Source organism: Orcinus orca, chromosome 2 (genome assembly GCF_937001465.1).
Source record: "Orcinus orca chromosome 2, mOrcOrc1.1, whole genome shotgun sequence".
In the NCBI taxonomy this organism is placed as follows: domain Eukaryota; kingdom Metazoa; phylum Chordata; class Mammalia; order Artiodactyla; family Delphinidae; genus Orcinus; species Orcinus orca.
In genome coordinates, this window is record NC_064560.1 from 86,821,154 (window position 1) to 86,840,645 (window position 19,492).

The 19,492-nt window shown below is 39.3% G+C and overlaps 2 protein-coding genes across 4 annotated transcripts in view; both read right to left on the reverse strand.

Moving 5' to 3' along the window:
- The window catches only part of BBS4 (Bardet-Biedl syndrome 4), a 79,774-nt gene extending 65,486 nt beyond the window's left edge, over window positions 1-14,288 (reverse strand). Inside the window, exon 1 of one of the 2 annotated variants that reach the window (XM_033440027.2) lies at window positions 1,914-14,288. In XM_033440027.2, the coding sequence (XP_033295918.1) occupies window positions 1,914-1,937 (24 nt within the window). In that variant the 5' untranslated portion in view covers window positions 1,938-14,288. The remainder of the gene's footprint in view (window positions 1-1,913) is intronic. The other variant, XM_004276273.3, reaches the window with a different exon arrangement.
- A 139-nt stretch (window positions 14,289-14,427) lies between these two features.
- Window positions 14,428-19,492, reverse strand: part of ARIH1 (ariadne RBR E3 ubiquitin protein ligase 1) — a 125,001-nt gene continuing 119,936 nt past the window's right edge. For both annotated transcript variants that reach the window (XM_004276271.3, XM_033440018.2), the window contains 2 exons: window positions 18,922-19,034; window positions 14,428-17,778 (listed from right to left, as the gene is read on the reverse strand). In XM_004276271.3, the coding sequence (XP_004276319.1) occupies window positions 17,694-17,778; window positions 18,922-19,034 (198 nt within the window). In that variant the 3' untranslated portion in view covers window positions 14,428-17,693. The remainder of the gene's footprint in view (window positions 17,779-18,921; window positions 19,035-19,492) is intronic.

Below are 19,492 nucleotides of genomic sequence, written 5' to 3' on the forward strand. Positions count from 1 at the left end.
CAGCTGAAGTGCTAAAGTCATATCAAAAAAAAAGCCGGACTTCGCTGGTGGCACGGTTATTAAGAACCCGCCTGTTAGGCTTCCCTGGTGGCACAGTGGTTAAGAATCTGCCTGCCAATGCAGGGTATACGGGTTCGAGCCCTGGTCCGGGAAGATCCGACATGCCGCGGAGCAACTAAGCCCTTGCACCACAACTACTGAGCCTGCGCTCTAGAGCTCGCGAGCCACAACTATTGAGCCTGCGTGCCACAACTACTGAAGCCCGCACGCCTAGAGCCCATGCTCCGCAACGAGAAGCCACTGCAATGACAAGCCCGTGCAACAAAACGAAGAGTAGCTCCCGCTCACCGCAACTAGAGAAAGCCTGCGTGCGGCAACAAAGACCCAACACAGCCAAAAATAAATAAATAAATTTATTAAAAAAAAAAAAAAAGAATCCACCTGCCAATGCAGGGGACACGGGTTCGATCCCTGGTCCAGGAAGATCCCACATGCCGCGGAGCAACTAAGACCGTGCGCCACAACTACTGAGCCTGTGCCCTAGAGCCCATAAGCCACAACTACTGAAGCCCACGGGCTCAGAGCACGAGCTCCGCAACGAGAGAAGCCACCACAATGAGAAGCCCGCACACTGCAAGGATGTGTAGACCCTGCTCACCGCAACTAGAGAAAGCCTGCATGCAGCAACGAAGACCCAACGCAGCCAAAAATAAATTTAAAAAAAGAACAAAATCGTCATCCTCTTTAATACACTACCAGGGATTCAAAAGTACAGAACAATTCTGCCATCACGTTCCTATTCCGTTCATGAACACCTACCTATACCTGCAGTGAGGACTAGAGGATAAGCTATATTTGCAACAATTTCATGTTACCCTTATACCTTACATTTAAGACTATGTAGCTGAAGTATTTTCTTTAGTTTGTTTTCAATGTCTAAACTCTAGAAACATTAATCATGCTTTTAATTTTTTTTTAATTCGTAGCTTAACAAAAATCTTTGCTTTGGGCCTCCTCCTGGTCTGTATTCAGAGTTTTCTAATTACACTATAATAATTTGATTTCGCTGCAAATGAAGAGAGACTAGAAAAAGCAAACAGGCCCCCTGACAAGGTAATACTGGCCTTGCTCCCTAGCAGCCAAAACTAAGTTATAAAACAGTCTGTTAAAGGCTGCTATTTTGTCTCCTAAGTTTTCCAGGGGGGGTTTCAAAGGGCAATAAATCCCGAATAAATAACTAAAGTCATTCTAATAAACGCGCAGAACATGCTCTGAAATTCAATATTAAAACAAGGTAGACACGGTTTCACACTTGGAAATTTATAGAAATTAGATCCAATTATGAATTTACGCCTCAAAATTAACTACTACTGGGTCATCCCGAATTCACCTGAGTTACTCTGTATTAGCAGTTCTGTGGAGTTTAAATCAACAACTAACTCAGGCCAGGTGAATTCCTAAACTTGCGAAAACATGCTCTCGCCCCATCCGCAGGAGGTACTGACGCTGAAAGCTTCCAGGATTTGTCTCATTCAATGCCTAATCCAGGGGATTAACAGAAACTGACTCTGCACGGGTGGTAGTGCTTTCTTTCCAAACCTCATGAGACAGAAAACATGGAGCTAGGAAAAGAGCCATTTCCGATGAAAATCTCCTAGAGCACCCCAAGAGATACCCCAGTCCTAGCACAGGCCCAGAGCTGCAAAGAACTCAGCAGGGCCCCAGACGGAGCAGTTCCCGGGAGTCGAACCGTGTTGCCCCGGCCACCCCGAGGCGCTCCAGCCCCGGCCACGCATTTCCCCAGCGGCAGCTGCGTGGGACACAGGCCGACCGCCAGCCCCCCTCTCCGCTCCGCCCGGCCCTGCCCAACCCCGCCTGGCAGCCGGGACACCAAGCAGAACCTCAACGCTCACCATCGCCAGTCTCTGCTCAGCCATCTTAGCTCCGCCCGCCGCTGCGAGGCCGGAAGTCGGCGGTTTCCCAAAAAACCAGGCAAACGGAAGTCGTAGGATTGGGGAAGTGGGGAGGGGCCTGAGTAGGGAAAGAAGTAGATCGCCGAGCGGAAAGCTTTGCCTGGGAGGCGGAGGGTCTTCTGGAAGCGCGGAAAGGGTTGGGTGCTTTCCTGCGGTCCACTTGGCTCTAAAGGAGCCGGTGAGGGAATGCGCAGCCAGTCGTCCCCTTTATCCCGGCCAGCCCCTACCGCCCTACACCATTGTGTGGACGCTGCTTGAGAAACCCCCAACAGCGCTGGGTGGAGTGGCCAGCCACAACTGGGACGGCGGCGCGCCCTCCCGTCGCCTGGCCCTGCTCTGCTTTGATGCCACCCAGCATTTATTTCCAGCGTCTTTCCGGGAGTCCCGGCCCCCAAACCCAAACCCTACGGCGGAGAACCTCATTCTCGCCTTACATACAAATTCCTTGTTTCTCGGCTGTCTTTATCCAACTAAGGTATTACCCGCCTCATCAGCCTCCCACTTCTGTTTACGCTAGAGTTTGCAAATCCGCTGCTGGTGGGCTGCATTTGAAGGCAGTCTTGTTTTGACTGGAAATACTTAAAAACCAGGAGATCTCGCAAGAAAGCCAGAAATCCGGCCTCGGAATAAATAAAGATCCGACAATGGGCCTGCATTCCTGCTTGGCGGTAAAATAGATCTGAAAACAGCTGCTACTGTAGTTAGGCATTTGTTGGCCTTTTTGCCACAGTCCTCTCTTCCCAGCACACTTCAGCCGTTTTTACATTACCTTTCTAGCCCCTGCTGTGGTGAATTAAATGCTCAGTCTTTCCACTGGGTGATCGTGGAAATACGTGGGCTTTCGAGTCAAACATGAGTTCCGTATGTGACTACTGCATGACGTGAGCCAGTCATTTCTTTGAGCTTCATTCATTCCAGTACCAGGAGCTATGCGACGAGCGAAATACGCGGGATCCCTGACCTTCGAGTGTAGCGAGGAAGTCACACATTAAATAACGTAAGCAAAGTTTATGAAGAAACAGTTCACTAAAGAAGAAATACAAATGCCTCTTGAACATACGAAAATATAACTTTGCAAGGAAGAGAAAACATGCAAATTAAAGTTTCCAAGAGATATTTTCCACCTCTTACATTGTCAGAGAACAAAAATTTTCATTGAGTTGTGAGTAAACATGCATTCTTCATCTGTGGCTAGAGGGAATGTGAACTGGTACAACCTCCATTGACAGCAGTTTGGAAATTACTACCCAAATTTAAAATGCACATAACCTTTAACTTCTTTATTTTAATTCTAGGAATATATTCTATAGGTATAAATGTGGAAAATGACTTTAAATACAAAGTTATTCAATGCAGCATTGTTCGTAATAACCAAAGCCTGAAAACAACCTAAATGCCCAATAATTAAGGTTAAAGAAATAATGATAAGCCCATACTGTATGGTACATGAAAAAGAAACCATTTACATAGCGATATAGAAGAATTGCCAAGATATATTAACAGGTAAAAACAAAGTGCAGAAAAATGTACATAGGATCTGTGTTAATAAGAGAAGGCAAAAATAAAGATGAAACTTATGTACATAATTGCTTATATACTCCAAATCTCTGAAAGGATATTCAAAATGCTAAAAGTAGTTACTTGTAAGGAAGAAAACTGGGTAGCAGAGGGACGGGGAAGGGAAGAAACTCTATACCCTGTTACAATTTGAATTTTGTATGAAATGGATGTATTACCTATTCCAATAACAGAGAAAATTAAAAGAACAACATAACTATATAATTAGAATTGTGATAAATGCTGAGGAAAATTACAGAGTAGTAAAAGCAAATAATAACAGGGAGATCCAATCTAGACTTGTTTGGACAGGGAAGTTTCCCTGGGTAAGATATGTTTAAAATGAGACCTAAAGGATAAGGCATTAGCTTGGGGAAGGGGGATGAGGAAGTGGGCAGGCTGGGGAAAAATTCTAAGGCAAAGGAAAAGCTTGTGCAAAGGCCCTGAGGATGGAAGAAGCTTGGCCAGTTTGCAGCACAGAAAGACCAGCATGGCTGGAAAGAGGAAGGGGAAAAGAGTTGGTTGCAATAGGTGGAGAGGTAGGAGAGACTAGTGGTGCAGATCCACAGAGGCCATGCGAGGGATTTTATTCTAAGGACATTGGAAAGGCACTAGAGAGTTTTGGGCAAGGAGTGACATAGTCAAAATTAACATTTAATTCATGTTAAATGGATTAATGTGTTCATGTTAGCTAATGAGTGGAGAATGAATTGAGTGGGGGACAAGAATTGATAACCTAGGGGTGACTAAAAGGATACTGCAGATGAAATGATAAAACAGTTCACTTGGACTAGTGATGGGAAAAGGAGAAAAAGTGAATGGATTCTCACGAATTTTAGGAGGTAAAACAAATTTCCTAAGGTATAGAATTGGATATGGGAGAATGAAGGAAAGGGATATAGATGTCACAGAAAGATTACTACGTTTCTAACTTTAAAAGCAACTGAGTGAATAGTATAGTCAGTTACTGAGATGGGGCGCCTTAGGGAAGATGATGTTGGTAGAAAGCTCATGAGCATACTTCCTAATATATAAAATCTCCCTGAAAGGGGTCCTGTGAGAAGTAAATGACATTTCTTGTGCCTATGTTATTAAATAAGTAGAAGCCATTATTATATGCTTAAAAATCTCTCCTTTGACCCCAGATCTTAGAAAAAAGAGCACTTTCTGTGCAAGGGTCTTTTTCATGAGAAAGCACGTTGGTTTCTCAGATGTCAACAACCAAACTTAATGTGCTAATTAGGTAGGTAATTAGAAAAAAATCTCAAAAAACATAACATCTTCACAGGAAGATCCCAGAATCACATAGATAATGTTTCTTGTATAAGTTTCTTGTATAAGACTTCTTGTATAAGTCTTCATTCCCCTTAGAAAACCTCCTTGGATGTAATCTTGTTTATCAGGATCATTCAAGTCATATAGCTGGGTAAGACATTCCAAAGAAAATGGTATTTATCTTTTTTACCCCATGGTGGGGGCTGAGGAGGCAAGAGAGCAATCTGACATCAGTAACTTTTTAACATCCCCAATATATGTATAAAGAAGGAATTACAGTTGAGTTTCTACATCTTAAATATTTTAATATGTCACTCCTACTCTGGTAGGGTCTATAGCCAGCTTTGTTCTGACGCCACCTGCCAGGCAACTCTCCAGCACCTCATGAGTCTCTTGCAGTATCCAGTCTTCCCCAAACCCATACCACCAACTGCTGAGAGCCCAGCCAACACCTTGAGAAACACTGTGAATTAATATGAAGCTCCAGGGGCCTTCGTGAAGCATTTTAAATATGCCCATTCCTGATACTACAGATACTCAACCACAAATGTGGGCAAAGGCATATATACTGCAATGTATGTGAGAAAAAACTGGTAACAACCCAAATGTCCATCACCAGGGACTGTTCAAATAAACCACAGTACATCCATACGAAGACATATTATGCAGTCTGTAAAGGACTTCAAGATGGTGAAATAGTTAAATGAGAAAAACAAAGTATAGAAGATATAGTATGGTTCTATTTGTATTGAAAAAACTAAGGGGGGAAGATACGCACACTTTTTGTATACGGAATTCTGAGAAACAATCAAGAAACTGGTAATGATGTTTGTCTCTGTAGAGGGCGTAGAGAGGACTTGGGAACCTATAACGGGAAGGCAATTCGCTTTTCATTGTTCGCCACTCTATAAAATTTAACATTTTATTATCCATGTATATATAATTTTAAAAATTATTTTTCAAATATGTAAATGAAACTTCTTTTTAAACTCCCATTCCTAGAATTCACTTCTCATTTGGATGTAGAAAACCACGGGAGAATATATCTCCCACCCTAGCAAACAAAGGCTAGATTAGCTAGAAAATCAAAAATATTTTTAACTCATTAGAAAGCTAAGGACATAAAGAAACCCTAAGTGAACTAACCTCCAGAAAATGCTAAGTCCTTCATAGGAGAGAAGAGATACATGGCTGCTCCACCATAGGGGAATAAAGAGAAGCCAGTGGAAATTTAACAAAAATGTCTGTCTCATTGAGGCTGGCATGACATTAGAATCTAGAGGACCCAAATCCACAGAGAAAACCTGCACCCACCCACCAATCTTACCTCTTGGATCTTAAAAAGTACAGGAAGGTAGTAACCAAAAGTGGGAAGAGGGTGTGTATAACAGAAAAGTTGAGACAGATTACTCCTTCCCTTGAGGTAAGTGGAGACTTTCCACTAACTAACATTTTAAGGTTATCTTTGCAAGATAACCTTAAAATGAGGAGGCAAAGCAGGAATGCTGAGAAACCCACCACATATACGCTTGAAGGCTGAGAGTGAGGCAGCTGACACCTTAGCTACGAAGCAAAGTCAGGGTGAACTGAATCAAACTAAGGCTGCAGTAGTGCCCAGATCTAGGTCAAATATACATCAGATTGACTGAGCCATTACTCAAATGGCTGAAAGAAAAATGGGCATGCCCCAATTTGAAGTTAATACTTACTTCAGTCTCTCCTGTTTTTTATACAAAACGTCCAGCATACAATCAAATATACAAGACATGTGCAAAAGCAAGAAAATAAGATCCATGGTAACAGAGGAAAGGTTCAAGAGAAGCAGAATGAGAAATGACCCAGATGTTGAATTAACAGTGGGATCTTTAAAATAACTCTGGCTGAAAGTAAAATGCTTAAAAATCTAGTGGAGGCTAAAATATTACAATCAATAGATAGGGTTTTTGAAATAACTATGATGAAAATGTTTTAAAAACTCTAGTGGAAAATGTGGACAACATACATAAAAAAATGGAAAATTTAAGCAGAAACATGATAACTATACAAACATAATGAAATGCTAGAAATAAAAAATACAGTATCAGAATGATTTCATCAGATAGGTTTAAGAGAAAAGCATCAGGGTACTTGACGGCTAAATGGAAAGTATTCAAACTAAAAACAAAAAGAGAAAAGAATGGGGGGAAATCATCTGAGATCCGTAGGATAATATCAAATCATCTAATATAGGTGTAATTGGAGTCTCAGAAGGAGAGGCAAGGTGGGAGAGTATGGAACAGAAGAAATATTTGAAGACATAAAAGCCAAGAAATACCCAATATTAATGAAAGACAGCAACACAGATACAGGAGGTTCAGTAAACTCCATACAAAGAAAAACATACCTAGACATATCATAGTCGATCTGCTGAAAACCAAAGATAAAGAGCAGATGTAACCATGGGGGAGAATCACATTATGGACAGGGAGACACATAAAAATGATGATTTCTTACCAGAAACAAATGAGACCTGAGGACAAATAAATGACTTTAAAATACTAAAAGAAGAGATAAAAGGTCAACATAGAATTTAATATTCAACTAAAATACCTCTGAAAAATAAAGATATTCTCTGACAGAGAAAAGCTGAGAGAATTCATCTTCAGAAAAACTGCAATAGAACAAATGTTAAAAAGAAAGTTCTTTAGATTAAAGGGAATTTATAACACATGGAACCCTAGACTTGCTGGAAAACATGAACAGAAATAATAATGAAGTATTGTGGAAAATGAAGTATTCTGTGGGAAACAGAATAGAGAATCTAGAAATAACTACAGACCCATATGGTCAGTTGATTTTCAACCAAGATGCCAAGTCGATCTAATGGGTGAAGGAAAATCTTTTTAAACAAATGTTGCTGGAACAACTGGGTATCTATGTTGAAATAAACCTCGTTCTGTACAAATAATTAACTGGAGATGGATCATAAACTTAAATGTAAAACTCCAAACCATAGATTTAAAACCTAAAACCAGTGAGATGGATCACAGATAGCCATAAAACCCCAAACCATAAAACTTCTAGAAGAAAATACATTCTTTGTGAGCTTGGAGGTCATAAAATCATAAAAGAAAAACTTGATATGGTGGACTTTATCAAAATAAAAATTTCTGTTCATCAAAAGATCCCAGTAAGTGAACAAACCATAGTCTACAAAAAAAAATCACAGCACATATACCCATCAAAGGACTTGTATCCAGAATTCACAGAAAAACCACAATAAAAAGACAATTCAATTTTAAAATGGGAAAAGACATGAAAGACATTTCATGAAAGATATAAAAATGTAAAACAAGCATATGAAAAGTGCTCAACATCACTAATCATCAGGGAAATGCAATGTAAATTAAAATCATAGTTATTTCGTACCCACTAAAATGGCTAATATAAAAAACACTGATAATATGAAGCAACTGAAACTCCCATACATCACTGATAAGAGTAAAAGATGATAAATCACTTCAGAAAACAGGAAGGCAGTTTCTTGAAAAGTTATATGACTCAGCAATTTTCTACTCTTAGGTATTTATCCAAGAGAAAAAACATGTACCCACAAAACAAAAAAATATAACTTAAGAATATATATATAATATCCTTATTCATAATTGCCCCAAATGAAACAACCTAAAAGTCCATCAGTAGGAGAACGGATAAACAAATTGTAGTGCATTTATAGAATGAAATACTACTTAGCAATAAAGAATAATTTATCAATACATACAACAATATGGATGAGTCTTTAAAGCATTATAAATGAAAGAAGCCAGATGTAAGAGTACATATTATATGATTCAGTTATATAAAGTCCAAAAGCAGGCAAAATAAATCTTCAGTGAGAAAAATCGGCAAATGATCATTGGAGTAGGGAGGGGGGCAGGGATGATTTGAAAGATGCACAAGGGAACTTTCTGGGTTAATGGTAACTATATCTTCCTTTGGGTGGTTATCTCACAGAGGTATACAATCGCTGAAACATCAATCTGAACACAACATGTGTGCATTTTATAATAACACTGATTTCTATATATCAACTTAAAATAAAGGTGAGTTGAGGATACCTACTCCAGGAGCATCTGTCCCCGACCCTTTACTGACCTATCTGATTTGTTCTCCTCAGTACGATCTTTGGGCTCTAATCTGTTCAGGGCTAGGCCTTGATTATAGAATTTATCTTAAAGGGCACACAATCCAGTACCCCTAAGAAGTAGCATTTAGAATCTGTGAAGCAATTCTGTAGAACCAACAGTTCATTTCCATTGATTGGTGAGCAACCATTTGACCATTTTAAGGCACTGACTTATACTAATGTGATTTTAACATGAATTGATGGCATTAATACTTAACTTACCCTATTGCAAGGTAGTCAAAACAATGGAGTAAAAATTAATTCTTCAAAGGCATGTAGAAAACTATTATTCTTCATAAAAACCATTCTCTGGTATTTGCTGCCATGACATTTACAATGCTCTAAACCAGTCACAGGATTTTGGATACAAATTTATTTCCTATCCAAAGCAGGTGGACACTCAGATCATGCTTCCTCCTTTGTTAGAAAACATTATAGTATTTGCCCAGGTTATGTAGAAATGAACCACAAGTCAGGGTCATACGGTAGGAATTTATTAACAAACCAACAACTTTGTTCATACCAGGAAGACCAGCAATTAGGTTATAAATGACTTGAGAGCAGGTGCAAGAACTTACAATTCTAGAGCATTCTATCAGAATGTCTACTGCCTAAGTAGACCCGTAAGAGATGCTCCATGAATTCCGGTTATCATTTTACACGGCACTCCCTTTGAGAAAACGATGTGACCTGCAGAGGTGGGAGTACACACAGGGAGGCCCCCTGTGAGAGGAAGGTGGGAAATTCAATAAGTAGTGATGTTTTTGGATAGGGTCCCTCAGAAAACTCAGGACAGTGTGTTTGCTCACTCCTTAGGAATCCCAACTTGGCCAACTGATTCCAGAGAACCAGATCCTCACTGCAAAAGCCCTGATTCACAATTCTAAGAAATCATCATTTAACATACACTGAAGTGGTTCCTAGGGCACTGCTTTGTTGTTAGCCACATAGAAACCAATTTTAACCATCAGAAGGAAATCTAAAATCTAGAGAAGCAAGTTTTCATCCTAGACAGCTTTCTGGAGAATTACCTATGTACAATAGAGAATTCATTTCTATCATCACCTTCCAAATTCTCACTCTGAAAGAAACCTGAATACTCCGTGGCAAAAAACAGGCAGCTTGAAAATTAAAAACCAAACTTTTATACAGGTGGAGTAGTGAGGAGGGATATACAGGTGCTAAATAAAACACCGAATCAGGAAATGTTATTTTGTGCACAGGAAGCCACATCATCAGCTCAATATCAGCAAGATTGCCTTCTGGAAAGGGTTTGGAAATATGAGACTTGCTTTTTTAAGCTCTCATTAAAATGCCAGGGTGGTTCTGAAATGTGAGGGAGAAGAAAAAGGCATACTTTGGGTCCTTCTTAGTAGAGTATCTGAGGTTAACAACAAAAAGACATGTTTTGAACAGAGAGGAGCCAAAAATAAGAATTAGTCATTGAGTCTCCTGAGGTTGGAAGTCCCCTAACTAGTCTATGTAATTTTAGCAGATACTTTTGGCAAGGTTGTTTGAGAAGCAGCTATAGTAGTGAAAAGAATTTAGTGTAGTGGTCCAAATGTGCCTGCAGATCTGCCATTAACTGGCTGGGTGACCCTGGGCAACCCACTGAATCTCTATGTAGAATCAGGATTAAATGCTTCAGACAAACAGACCCCTTTGTTCACTGCTGTACCTCCAGTGCCTAGAACAGTGCCCAACACCATGGGTGCTGACAGAAGGAACTTAGGCTTGAATCTTCATTTTGCCACTTACAAAAGGATGACCTCAAAGAAATAACCCACCTTCTTTGCGCTTTTATTTTCTTATTTATAAAATGGAGATGGCAACTATCTCATATGATTTGCAATTTTAAAAAGATGGCCATGAAGCATTTAGTAAACACTAAATAAGTTAGCCATAATTATCTATTATATACAAACTCTTTACATTTATTTAAAAAAGAAAACTTTCGGGGCTTCCCTGGTGGCGCAGTCGTTGAGAGTCCGCCTGCCGATGCAGGGGACACGGGTTCGTGCCCCGATCCGGGAAGATCCCACATGCCACGAAGCGGCTGGGCCCGTGAGCCATGGCTGCTGAGCCTGCGCGTCCGGAGCCTGTGCTCCGCAGCGGGAGAGGCCACAACAGTGACAGGCCCGCGTACCGCAAAAAAAGAAAACTTTCAGGGCATTTTGGTATTGTCAAGGACACCTGTGATGTACAGCCAGTGAGCCATGATCTCCAAAATTTGCCTCCCAATCCACAGGGGTAACCCCCAAAAGCCACATTTGTACCAATGATCTTGTTCCATGGCTCTGTCTGGTTGTCTACATGTGTCTGGGACAATTAACATGTAACACCTAGAGCTATGGGTGTGGCTGATAGGAAAAGCAGAAGACTTTAGAATGATGTGGATGTACAGACTGCAGACAATGCCAGTTTAGGAGTCCAAAATGGCTTTCTAGTTCCTGGATCTGATCTCATTCTGCCTTTGGGAGTCTATGAGACAGCTCTGTATCCTTATTTTTTGCCTAAGTTAGTACTAGTAAGCTCATTATTTGTAACTAGGATTTGTTTTCCCATTAATTTTCTTTGACCCTCACAATATTCCTATAAAAGACAATATAACATGATAGAATAAACACATGAAATTAGACAAGCACAATGCTGCCATAAACTGTTAAGTTCGAGTTAATAGTCTATACACCTTTCTTCTCATTTACAAAATAGGATAGCAATGCCTACTTTGTTTTAGGGCTGCTTAGAAGATACAAATAACATAAGTAAGGCATCTGGCAAGAAGCACTCAACAAATTATAGCTCCTATTAGTATCCCCATTTTACAAAGGGAAAATTATGGCTGAGAAATACTGATATGCTTTCTACTACGCCAACTACACTGGGAATAAAAATAGGAAAATCCACTGTCTTTTAACATACAAGTTCATCAAAAGAATGAAAGTGACAGCAAGAAACTTGTGACTTTCAAGTGCTCTGAATTTAAGTGATTAAATGGAATTGTGCATTGACTTGAAACAGATAGCTTAACCACTCAACAACTTGCTCAGACTCTACACTAATTTACTTCCAGATAGGGCTCTCTCCCTTGATAAGAAAATATATTGCCAGTTGACGTGAATATTCTACTGAGCTTATCGGTTCTACAGTTCTTTTAGTTTTGTGAATTTTATTTTCTCCAAGGTGGACCACTTAGCAAAACACCAACAAAAAAACAAATTGGGCGCTTTACACTATACCCGAGGAGGCACCATTCCACAAAACCCATTCAGCTAGGGCCTACAGTGTGGCCCCTTCCTGAGCTTGTAAATTCGCCCCACGTCCTATTGTCCCTTATAACTAGAGTTTCCTCTTTGAAACTATGTAGGTATCTAGATCAATGGTCTCAACCTTGCCTACAGGTCTCAGACTGCACTGCACAATCATCAGGGTTGGGGATGGGGATAGGACTTTAAAAATTATTGATGATCAGTACACAACCCAAAGCAATTAAATCACAATTTCTATGGGGTGGGACTCAAGCATAGTGTTTTTTGGTTTGTACTTTTGAAGTTTCTCAGTGATTTCAATGTGTAAAATGGACATTAAATTGGAACACAAGTTGGAAAATGACAAGGCCCATGTGCAGTTCTTTGAACCACATTTAAGAATATTTTAATGACCATTTCAAAATTGAGAGAATCCACGTAAAGTGTATTTCACAGGCTCCTCTGAGAGTCCACTTGGCCCAAGGTAGTCTATTAAAATATTTACCTAGTTCTTGTAGACATCTGAGTTTGAGACTCTTGGTATTACTTGAAACCCCTGGATTACTGTGGTAGTAAAGTTGTGCTTTTGGCATTGTTAGAGCTGCTAGCTATCTATGTGTGACTGACTTATATACCAATTGGCTCCTACTCTGAAAATGGCCCTAAACAAGCATATCTATAGTTTAATCGTAGTCTGAAAACTGCTTTTCAAAAGAATCTCGTATTATTTTCCCCAGCCTAAATGCTATTGCTTAGAGAAACATCAACCACAGTTGCCTCCGCTCCTGCAGCAGGCACTATTTGATTACTTCCAGTTGAGCATTTGACTCAGCTATTTCATCTTGGGTAATTAAGTGGAGAAACAAATTCCTTAAAATAAACCAGAAATACACCAACTTTATCCCCAAAGAAATCTGAAAAAAATATGAGGGGTTCACACTTTTTCCTGTTTCTGAAGGAGCCAAGATTTCCCCCTAACGCTCACTACTTATCTTCTGAAAGTCCCATAGGTCATCCAGTTCCAAGAAGAAATGCTGAGAAACAAATGGAAATGAGCTATTCTGGGCATTTTCAGTTACAAAACAACTTCTGTAACAAGTTCCAATAGACTATCCAAACTTCTTCACATTGGAAATTCATTTGAAATAACTAGACCTACAACTGCAAATTTCTTGGCCCCTGTTTATCAAATCAAATGACACTGAACTGTTTACTGTCAACTATCACACAGTCTTCTCGTGATGCCTGTCCTAATCACCAAGATGGGAAGAGCTATTCTTCTATCCATGGCTGATCTGATGAGGCAAAACAAAGAGCCACATTAGTTGCAAAGTCTGCAACAGCAAATTGAAGATCAGAGATAGTACACAGCATTCCTCTAACAGGAGCAGTGACAGGCATTTATAGTCTTTGATGTGGTTTAAAAGTACAACACCGTAGACAAGAACCACCTTTCTTGGTATCAAATGCTAGGTCATTCTGAGACCAGATTAAGAAAATATGATACAAAGAGGTAGTATGATGTTCATCAGATAGAAGAAAGCTTGAGTCCCAGACAGGAGAAATTGTGAAATCTTGGGCAAGTTACTTAACCTTGTTGAGCCTTACCTTCTTTTATAAAACAGAGTAATTTCTACCCCACTTGCTTTAGACAACGATACAAGTTAAAGTGCTTTGAAGATACAAGTGATAAATGAACTCTCATAATTACAGATCCAAATAAGACCAAATTAAATTGTCGTAAAATCTGGACTTGGCTAGAATATCAATAACAAAGATCTCAACTTTGGGACCTTCTTTAAGACAACTCTCCCTCCATTCCTATGGGAGATATCAGCTTCTAAAAGTGAGCTAAGTGGAAGTAATGTGAAGCAGTTTTAAGCATGAGAATGACTTTTTAAATATTTTATCTTTATAAATTGACAAACATCTACTGAGCATTTACTATCACTGTTACAACATGAATAGCAATCTAAATTCCATGTTCAAGACACAGAAATTGGAAGTCTTCCAGAAAATGCTCTGAAGGCTTCATTAACCAAGATAATTGTTGGGGATAGTCTCATTCACAGTTCCCTGAAAAGAAACTGAACCAAACCTTGACATTTCATGTTAAGTAGGAACAGTGAATAAGGCACATAATACAGGTGACTGTTAGGCCACCGTCTTTTTTTTTAACTATAAAAATAAACATAAGTAACTAATGGAATAACAAAATAAAAGTTTATTTTATTAGAATTAGGAATGTTCTTTCCCTCTGGGCAACCTGAACAGTCCAGTTACAATGAAAATCTAAGAACAGTTATTTCCACAGCACAGGGTGCTCTATGCACAAAATTACAGGGTTAGGAGCATTTAATCAATTTACGGATCTGATTGTCTCACCAACCCGCCCCCTCCCATCCCCCAAGTGCTCTATACTGGGATTTGTAGCTAAAAGATTTTGTTACATCAAGTCCTTTTCTCTCTTATACTAAATTTCAGTTCCTAATCATGGTTGATCCACATTGTACACTGCAGATTCAACCATTTCAAATCAAGTCAGTCAGTCTTGGATCTGTTATATTTGTGTGTATGTATACACCTGTGTATTTAATGTATTTATTTAAACACACATAAAACATATACAATCTGGGTCGCAGCAGATTACACAGAATTTAGAGTCTGATGATATTATATACTACTCAATTTTACCACTGTGGTTTGTATCCTGCGCTTTGGATCGACATTTTATTGTAAATAATTTAAAGTCCATCTACTGCTCAATGAATTGTTCAGATGAAGCATGCACTTTTCAGAAAACCTCAAGAAGACAGGGAGACCCTGGTGCTGACCATGAATAGAGCCCTCTGACAGAAAGACTTAGGTAGGTGAAACAGGGAAGCTGTCATACAATATGGCTTGCCTATCCCAGCTGGGGTCACTGAAGTTACTAACAATGAAAGCAATTAACTCAGGGAATTCTGTCAAATATGGAGACAGCTGTTAAAAGCTTGGAAGTGGAAAATGCCAATTCATCTTGATCCATACAAATTAGGGAATGCACCCACAATTGCTATACCCTCAGGTAATATGCCAACACTGAAACTAGAAAGCAGCTCTAAAAAGCGCTGTTCCTCCATGGGTGGGGGCTGATATTATGAAGTGCACACATTGTTTTTGGATACTTGTTGTAAGGGGAGCATGTAAAAAGGATTTATGACACTCAAACTTACATACTGCAGTTAACTGGTAAGGTTTTTTAAAAACACCACACATACACAAAACATTTTAATGGAACCACATATATCTAGATAGCAACTCTGGCTGCTTTTCAAAGTTACCAGGGAAAGGAACTTATTCAAGCTTTCTTTAAAAAAAAAATCCTTAGTTTTGATAAATGTCTTTTAAGATTGATGCAGTCATTGAAAATAAAGTCAAATGGTTGACAGGGAAAGGGGAGGAGAAGAGAATACGGAAGAAGCAGACACTGAGTTCAGATTTGCACCTAAAGTGGCAAGAGAAAGGAGGATAAAAGGTACAGGTAAAGTTGATCCTAAAGCAACAAGTGGTTTAAGGAAGCAGCATAATATATTCAGCAAACATTCACTGATTTTTGATGGGAAAAGAATAGTTGCAAGTACATCTCATGTAACAACCTTTTCTAAAAGGAAAAGTAGGGTTGATTTAGCAAAGCCTAACTTAGGCAAAAGGCCAGAGGAAAGTGAACCTACTTCCCAATGATGTAATAAGATGTACAATGCAAGAGCAGACAAAGCTGCCTCACAAACGGTAAACACTCCCTAGGCGCAAGACATTTAGAGGAAGACAAAGAGGTCCTTCAGCCACAAGTGGTATTTAGTATTAAGACCTCAATCTAGTTGCCTAGTTCACTCTGTACTCCTGTATAAAACTGACAGATTTAGGGATGCTAATCTGTTGAAAAATACCACAGCAAGAATGGCCTAAACAGATACATAGTTAATAAAACCACCACCACCCTTTACTTTTAACATAGCTCTTAGTAGAAATTTCATAAAAATGGACATCACAGCTAAAACACGTTATTAATTCTCCTATTTGCTGACAATAGAAAAGAAGCAAACAGTGGTTTCTATTTAAATGCACTAGATGGGAATATCAAGTTCTAGGGTGTTTGCCTTCAAACTGAACCCACAGCAACACACATAAGCAATTTCAGTATCTGCCATTTTTAATTCACAATCTGAAACTAAGTGAATGGCTATTTATTTATATTTAAAGGAAAAACATTCTATCTGACACCCTAACGTAAGGAAGGGGTGAGAGAAGAGCCATAACTAAAATCTTAAAAGGCTCAAAGCAGCAATTAAGGGGAAAATTTTTTGAAATGTTTCCTCTGGATGTGACAGGAAGCCTTCAGCTATATGACACGGGCACACAAAGGCTTACGTAGATGCATGAGGCCGTGGAGAGGGATGAGGTTAGGGACTGGGTGATTCTTGAATTGCAGCAGCAAAGCTCCCTGTTGCAGCCCTTATCAGGCCATGGCATTTAGTCAGAACTTGACTTCTCTATACCCAACCAGGAGCTGGGAATTCAGGGCATGAGGCCCATGGCTAGCAACAAACATATCAAACCAGAGAGGGCAAAGTAATCTCAGGAAAGGGAAATCAAAGAGCTCTAGATAGGTCTTCCAGAGGTGCTAAACCAACACACCTTTTAGTCCAACCCTCAACCCTGGAAAGATAAAGCAAACTGAAAGAAAATGCACAGCAAAAGACATAATCTTGAAGATTTTTAAAGAATAAATATTTTTTGTAATTAAACATTATGCAAACACGTGCCACGCTTGCTTTGTCCATGCATATGCGCTATATACAATTTTGAAAAATACTGTGTTGTCCTCTTGTTTTAAAAGTCATATACAAAGTTTTTTTGTTTTTTTTTGTTTGTTTGTTTAACCCCTCTTTCTGCCTACCCTCTTCCCCGCCCCAAGAATTTTCTTTACAAGGAACTAATCATTCACTCATGACCTTGGGGTATGAGAAAGAGACAGTCTGCGTGTTTGGGTGTATCTGTATGTGCAGGGGAGGAAGGGGAAGAGGTCCTTTACCAAAGTACAACAAAATGGCTGGTTTGGACATGAAAAGCAGTGTCAAAGAGCTATTTTAAATTTTAACTGTACTACACTCAGGAAAAAGAAAATGAAAAAAAGGAGTCAGCTTTGAGAACGAAGCTACGTTACAAGTTAAAGTTGGAGGGCTTTTAGTGTGTCTGTCACACTTTTGTTGGCGGCCTAGAATACTGTTGTACAATGGTTTATCTACCTTTTTTTATTACAATATAATTTACTTAAACTTTCCATTAACAAAACAGAATTCTGGTACTATAGACCAGCGGTGTCAGAATAGGCTTAGTGCCTCCTTGTTTGTATTTGTTTTGTTTTGTTTGTTTTAATTGCATGAGCACTCTAGACGATAAAGTTTTCAGAGTTCATTTTATGCAGGGCCATTCTCAGTCCTCAATGTACTCCCACAGATCTTTTTCATAGCCTTCATGCACATGCTGTAACAAAACCCTTCGTCGACTCTCACAGTATCTGTAATCAAAGAGAAAAAAAAAAAAAAACCCATTGTCAGCCTCCAATAATAAAAAAAAAAGAGGCATTTACTTATTTTTTAAGGTCCCCTACAGTTTATTCAGACTTAGAACCAAGCACCTGCTTTTTGTTGTTGTTGTGCTGTTTTTTTTTTTTTTTGGCTGTTCTGCATGTCTTGTGGGATTTAGTTCCTTGACCAGGGATTGAACCCGGGCCCTCAGCAGTGAGAGCTGGGAGTCCTAACTACTGGACCGCCAGGGAATTCCCCCAAGCACCTGTTCTTGTTTTTAAGAGGCACATTTTCAGGTCTAGATGTAAAGACATGACTATTCCTCATTTTAAAAAGGTATTTTTTGAAGTTCCCAGTTTTGGGAAATTAATTCTAGAGCAATAAAATAAACGCCTTAGAAATCATCTGACTCAATCTTGTCATTCTACAGGTAAGTAAACAGTTTTAGGAAGAAGTAGTTTCAGGGGTTATTTATTCACATCTGCAAAACCTTAAAGAACTAGTGGCAGCTATTGCTGGCTAAGGGAAGTGAAAATGTTACTTAGGACTAAATCTGCAAGTCTTCCAAATTCCCAGAGATTTCTACTACTATTAAAAAGATATTAGTATTTGCCAGAAAACAACTGTGGGAGAAAGAGCTCCATGTTGAGAAAGCAAACATTCTGCATCTTTTACTTAAGTGGTAACATATCTTAAAGTATCACCTATCTCTAGGACAAAGTAAATTTCTTAGAAAAACTCTTTAAAAAGTCTGGGTAGCTCACTTGTCAAAAGCCATGATCCACAGGATCCCTAGGCTAGGGCCAGCATCCTAATCTCACCCCTCATCCTAATAGCCACTTGCCCTTTTGGGGCTCCTTCTTCCTGTCAGGGCAGCAACTACATAGATAAAACTGCATGGAAGAAGCAGAATCAGCCAGTGGGATAAACGGCTGATTTCCTCCCTACGCCTGACTAGCACTATCTGGAATCTGTTGCCCAAAGGACAGAAGCAATCTGTGAGAAACATGGCAGCTGCTCAGTTATTGAATATGCTAAACCCAAGTTTCACCATCATCTAACTTCTCCACTAAGGCATACCAGACCACCGGTGGCCGACATTTTTGTTCAACAACTACTGGAGAAAACCTTACCTGTACTTATCTTGTACTTTCTGCTTTATATCCTGTAGAGAGTCTTGGGAAATATCTCGTTCAAGGTAGCCCGAGAGCACCTCTGTGGCATTCTCTAGATCTGCTTGGTTATTCTGTAAGAGGAAGAAGAATATGTAGTAAATTTTGCCTTCAAAAGAAAGCTAAAAGATAAACCGTCTTAGCTGCTTCCTTGATAGACTGTGGCTCAACACCAATTGTGTAATTTTCACAGGTGGTTTAACTGCACCTGTAAAGCCCTTCATCACTTTCACCCCTAACAACCTGTTTTTTCTTGTCCAAGACAATTCTTTAAACATTAAAAAACTAAAGATTTATCCATTACCTCTGGAAGAATATTAAGGACAATCTGAAAGGACATAAGAAAAAGTTTTTGGAATCTTCCAGTTCTGAAAACTGCTATTGGCTAAAGCTTGAGGAAAAATAAGAAACCCATTATTCTTTATATCTAGCTAGATATCTACTTCTTATAAGAGAACACTGTATGGAAGATTAAAATTTTGTTATCCTTTACTACTATGGCTAGTTCTATATATTTACCCATATAAATTCC